We start from the raw sequence: 6,353 nt of genomic DNA on the forward strand, positions 1-6,353 counted from the left end.
CGGGGAATAAATGTGATGGGTTTAAGCAAATCATACAATTACAGTTTTAACAACTAAAATAAAAACCACAAAATAGTATATGAAACCGAAATCACCTGATAATCACGACAATGCAATGCTAAACTCTGCCCATAAATCTCAACACACTCGTGACACACGTCTCCAACTTCGACCAATACCGATTAACCAAATCTGCACAAATCTCGAGACATGTATAAGCAACTACTCACAAGTATAACGATTTAGGTCTTTCGAGAGTTAAAATTATTATATTATAAAAAACATTACCGAGCCGAATTATTCAATTTCATAAACAAATTTTGTTAACCAATTAAAAATAATAAAAGACCTAACACACTTTCATAGGAATCACGGTTGCATTTAGCGTATGCAATAAGCCCTTTAAACCCCCCGGTAGCCCGGGTGGACGAGTGAGGTCTCGTGAGGGTTTATAGTGAACACACCAACAAAGTTCCAAAAGCAACATAAACAAATATACAAAGGTGATGGATGTGAGACGGTGGTGGCTAGTGGTGAGATAGGGTGATGATGGTTATGGTGGTGGTCAGAGTGAGAGAGAGGGAGAGGGAGGTGGGAAGGCGGTGTAGTGGGGGGGGGGGTTAATAATATATATATATATAACTATTAAATTATTTATTTATTTATTTATTTTATTTTTAATTAAATTATAATCGGGTTATCCAGGACCCATCGCGTAGTGCGATGGATCAGGCAAGAAAGGGTCGCGCTACGCGACCCAAATCAGATCAAATTAGGGTTTAGACATCATCGCGTAGCGCGATGGTGTCTTTTCTAGCGTCATCGCACTACGCGATGACGTCAGACGTCTAGGATGTCCCAGCCACCATCGCGTAGCGCGATGGTGAGCTGTCCAGGGCCATCGCGCTACGCGATGGTCCCCAGTGAACAGAAAGTTTTTGCCAAATTGGGGTCGGGCATTTTCTGACCCGGTCACTTTTCGACATCCGACAATACCCTGAACACGTTTCCGAAGTCGGAATTTGCAATGCGTACCTGGATTGACGTGAAATTGACCAAATGCTTACCGAACCTCCATGATGCGCACTTCACCAAAGGCCTCCCCACACTTGGGATTTGCTGCACAAAACTCGAGACAAAAAGTCAAACAACGACTTAACAAAGGAAAATAAACTGGAATACACTTACCAACCCCGGGTTGCCTCCTGGTCAGCGCTGAATTGCGTGTCTACAGCTCAATAATGCCCCGAATGCTTCAATTATCCTCATAAACCGGTGAGGTCACAATGAAGCTCACCGATTCCTTGTCCATCTTGTGAATATCCTCCATCTCCAAGTATGGCTTCAACCTATAGCCATTTACCACTTGTCGAATGTGGTCATCAAAATCCTCAATCTTGAATTGCTCGTGATTACCAACTCCAACAATCACAAATGGGCCTGTCCACTTACTCTTCAACTTTCCCAGGAAAAGCTTCATCATAGTGTTGTATAACCATACCTTTTGACCAATCTCGAAGCTTTTCAACCGAATCTTCGCATCATGAACCTTCTTCATTTTCGCCTTCTAAGCCGATGCACACTCATACGCTTCATCCCACAACTCCTCGATCTCGCACAACGCTAATTTCCTAGCTTTACTTGTATCATCATAGCTAGTATTAACTTCTTTAGTAACCCAATAAGCACGTTGTGCAATCTCAACCTGTAAGTGGCAATCCTTTCCATACACAAGTCTATATGGTGTGGTTCCAATCGGCGTTTTAAAAGTGGTTCGGTAGGCCCATAAGGCGTCGGTCAACTTAGTTGACCAATCCTTCCGGTCTATCCGAACGGTTTTTTGTAAAATCTGTTTAATCTGCCGATTTGAAACCTCAACTTGTCCACTCGTTTGTGGATGGTAAGGCGTTGCAATTCTATGATCCACCCCATATCTTTTAAGCAACTTTCCAAATTTAAAATTTTTAAAGTGAGAACCCCCGTCACTAATAGTAGTTCGAGGGATTCCAAACCTTGAAAAAATGTTGCTTTGCACGAAATTACAAACTACAGAGTGATCATTTGTCCTAGTGGCTATCGCCTCGACCCATTTAGAAACGTAATAGACAGCCACTAGGATGTATAAATTACCGTACGAGTTCAGGATTGGGCCCATGAAATCGTCCCCCACACATCAAAGATATCAATTACTAGGATCGGTTTCAAGGGCATCTCATCCCTCTTGGAGATACTCCCGAGTTGTTGATAGTTCAAATAACGTGTCGCGAGCTCATGAGCATCTCGAAACAGTGTTGACCAATAAAAGCCACTAGTTAACACTTTTCTCGCGGTTTTCTGTCCGCTAAAATGACGACCACATGCAGACAAATGGGCGTGCTCCAACACTGATCTAACACCCTCCTCAGGTATGCATCGCCTAATCATCTGATCAGCTCCAATCTTGTACAGATCTGGGTCGTCCTAAATATACTGCTTCGCTTGTGACACCAAATGCTTCTTCCTCCTCCTTGGCCAATGCTCGGGCAAATCACCTGCAACTTTAAATTGACAATATGAGCAAACCAAGGGTTTTGGAAAACTGCCAAAATCTGTTCATCGGGGAAGGAATCGTTATTGGGCCCTTCCCGATCTCCATCTTCAATCACAATCCCGGACAAGTGATCTGCAACGACATTCTCTGTTCCCTTTTTGTCCCGGATTTCCAAATCAAATTCCTGCAACAACAAAACCCATCTGATTAACCGGGGTTTTGCGTCTTTCTTGTCCATGAGACCTAACTACAGAATGATCAGAATAAACAATTACTTTGCTACCCTATATGTAAGAACGGAATTTGTCCAAAGCATACACTACCGCAAGAAACTCCTTCTCGGTTGTGGTATAATTCAACTGAGCGTCCGAGAGGGTTTTGCTTGCATAGTATATGGCAACGGGTTTCTTCTCAACCCGTTGACCCAAAACAACCCCGACTGCATAGTCACTCGCGTCACATATAATTTCAAAAGGCGATTTCCAGTCTGGTGATTGCAAAATCGGGGCTTCCACTAACTTCTGTTTCAGAATGTCGAATGCCTTAGCACATTCCTCATTAAAATCAAATGGGGAATCCTTTAACAATAGGTTACATAAAGGTTTGGTGATGTCACTAAAACCCTTAATAAACCTCCTATAGAACCCGGCGTGCCTCAGGAATGACCTAATACCTTTGACATTTATGGGATGAGGTAGAGTGGATATAACCTGAACCTTAGCTCGGTCCACCTCGATCCCACGACTCGACACAACATGGCCCAAAACAATCCCTTCCTGGACCATAAAATGGCTCTTCTCCCAGCTAAGAACCAAATTTGTTTCAACACATCTTTCTAGAACTCTTTCGAGCTGATGTAAACAAGATTCAAAAGATGTGCCGAAGATTGAGAAATCATCAATGAAGATTTCTAAAGAATCCTCCACCATATCCGAAAAAATACTCATCATGCACCTTTGAAAGGTGGCGGGGCGTTACACAGTCCGAATGGCATTCACCTAAATGTGAAAGTACCATACGGGCATGTGAACGTAGTCTTTTCCTGATCCGCAGGATGAATAGCTATCTGGTTATAACCCGAATAACCATTTAAAAAACAATAGAATTTTTGACCTGATAGCTTTTCCACAATCTGATCGATAAATGGAAGTGGAAAGTGATCTTTCGATGTTTTCGCGTTCAGTTTTCGATAATCAATGCAAATACGCCACCAGGTTACCGGTCGGGTGGCAACATCGTTACCTGAGTCGTCCTTGATGACTTGGATGCCCGCCTTCTTTGGGACTGTCTGAGTCGGGCTCACCCATGTGCTGCCTGAAATGGCAAAAATAATTCCAGCATCGAGCCACTTTAGCACCTCCTTCTTCACAACTTCCCGCATGTTCGGGTTCAACCATCTCTGTGCATCAGGTGCGGGTTTCACATCCGGATCTGTTAAATTTTGTGCATAACTATCGATGGGCTAATCCCTTTCAAATCCGCGATGGTTCACCCGATCGCCTCCTTATTCGTAACCAGCACCTTCAGCAAAGCAGATTCCTGTTCCAAAGACAAACTAGAAGCTATAATCACAGACAATCTATCATTCTTACCCAAAAACGCGTATTTCAGATGCCTCGGTAGCTACTTCAGCTCGACATTTGGTGCTTCCTGTAACGACGGTTTCAACCCAGTATCGATCTTCTCGAAAAGCGGTTCCACCTGAATCGACCACGTGGGTCGATCTCCCCGTAAAGCTGCAACCTCCAGCTTCTTCTCCTCCTCTTCCAACTGCTTATCAGTTTCCACCTGTAATTTGTCAAACATAAAACACATCTCCGTTGTGCCATCCGGATCCACAACCGAGTCGTATAACGGAATGCACTCGTCAATAATGTCCGCCATAAAGCATTCATCATCGACCGGAGAATTATTTACATGTGTGAAAACATTAAGTCTAAGCTTATGGTTACCAAATGCCACGTCTACAGTACCAGTTCGACAATCGATTTTGGCATTTGCGGTGGCAAAAAATGGCCTACCGAGGATAACCGTGGGCTGTTTGGTTCTCTCACCCGAAACATAATCGACAACCAAAAAGTCAACTGGATAGTAAAAATCTTCCACCTTAATGATCACGTCATGTAATATTCCCCGAGGAAGTTTTGGTGTTTGGTCCGCGAGAACAACCGTAGTCGCGGCCGCCCGAAGCGGACCGAAGTCATACTGATCGTACAGACTTCCTGGGAGGATGCTAATGCTAGCTCCAAGATCTAGGAGTGCCCGTGTCATTTAAAATTCACCCACCTGAATGGATATAATGGGCGTTCCCGGATCTTGTAGCTTAGGTGGAAGAGAACCCGGAAGAATTGCACTTACATTATCTGTTAAATCAATCTGTTTAGGGATCTTTCGATTCCGTTTCTGTGTGCACAAATCTTTCAAGTACTTAGCATAGGCAGGAACTTGTTTTATGGCATCTAAAAAAGGAATTTTAATTTTAACCTGTTTAAACGTTTCCCACATTTCTTCCTGCTGCGGGACCCGTTTAGATGCCATCTTCGCCTTTGATGGTGACAACAAGGCATCGGGATAGGGGACGGTTTTAGCCTTCCCCGTATCCTTAGGATTGTTGTTACCATCCTTCAGAACCGTTCGTTTATTTTGATTTCACTTTTATTATTTTCAATTGAAACCGGTTCTGGTTCGTCATCAATGACGACTGTCTCATCAATATCTTCCACCACCCCATCAACCCGAGATGGTGGACCCCCAACCTTATTATCACACTTTTTCCAATTTCTTAAAATACTTACCTGATTGACGTGCTTTTTCGAACTCGAACTCGAACTGAAGTGCTGCGAGTTCACTGTGGTATCACTCGGTAACTGACCCGCGGTTTTCTGCAACTTTGCCATGTCTGCTGTGAGTTGACCAATCTGTTTTGACATTGCTTCAGCTGACTTGTCTCTCAACTCGAACAGTCTCTGCGTTTCCTTCTGATTATCAGTCACGACCTTCAATAACGCATCTAACTTTGAATGTATTGACTCGTCTGAATTTCCGTAACTACCCTTTTGCTGGTCCTGATTCTGATTACCTGACGAACTGTTACCCCGGTAACCATCTCTGTTATATCCTCGACTGTTATACTGATTTGTTTGAACCACCCTGTCCGTAGCTGTTTTGCTGTCGGTTCTGACTGGACCCCTGAAAGTTCGGGTTCGACTGATTCGACGCGTTCCCGTATTTGAAATTCGGGTGATTCCTTAGGCCCGGGTGATAAGTGTTTGAATTGAAACCTTGGCCCTTGGACTCCCCGTACACGTAACTTACTTCCTCCTCGTCGGTATACTCGTCATCGTCATCAAACCCGGGGCAATCTTCAACCTTATGCCCCAACTCTCCACAATCTGAAAAAACCGGGAATTTCACCCCGACTTTACCAACCTCTTTCTTCTTCTCTTTTCGATAACCCGCGAGTTCTCGTTCTAACTCAGCAATTATGTCTGACTCGCTCGAGGCTGATTTAACTATTCGGGTGACCCCGACTTTTCGTCTTCGATCTGCAGCTGCCTTTGCCTTGGAATCTTCACACATAAATTCCAAAAATTCCCAATCATCTTCCTCAGGTTGATTCAACAACTGACTGTTATAAGAGGCTTTCAAATGTTTTCTGTCTTCATACGTCAACCCATCAACGAAACATTTAACCAATTCCCACAACTCGATCTGATGGTGCGGGCACTTCCTAATCATTTCCTTGTAACGAGTAAAATCTTCATGGAACAATTCACCCGGTAACTGTGAAAAGTGTCGAATCTCCATTCGGGCCTCAATGGTC

At 43.7% G+C, this 6,353-nt stretch overlaps 1 protein-coding gene across 1 annotated transcript; it reads right to left on the reverse strand.

Annotated features, from left to right (window-relative positions):
• Positions 1–1,567: 1,567 nt before the first annotated feature.
• LOC143627731 (uncharacterized) lies at positions 1,568–3,911 on the reverse strand. The gene is made up of 4 exons (XM_077097491.1): positions 3,834–3,911; positions 2,965–3,108; positions 2,550–2,777; positions 1,568–1,705 (listed from the first exon to the last, which is right to left on the reverse strand). Exons 1-4 carry the CDS (start codon positions 3,909–3,911, stop codon positions 1,568–1,570), a joined length of 588 nt encoding a protein of 195 aa, XP_076953606.1.
• Positions 3,912–6,353: the final 2,442 nt, after the last annotated feature.

The sequence above is a fragment of the Bidens hawaiensis genome, unplaced genomic scaffold, assembly GCF_021521415.1.
Source record: "Bidens hawaiensis isolate Kalapana, Puna unplaced genomic scaffold, B.hawaiensis_p1.1 tig00004733_1, whole genome shotgun sequence".
NCBI classification, from domain to species: domain Eukaryota; kingdom Viridiplantae; phylum Streptophyta; class Magnoliopsida; order Asterales; family Asteraceae; genus Bidens; species Bidens hawaiensis.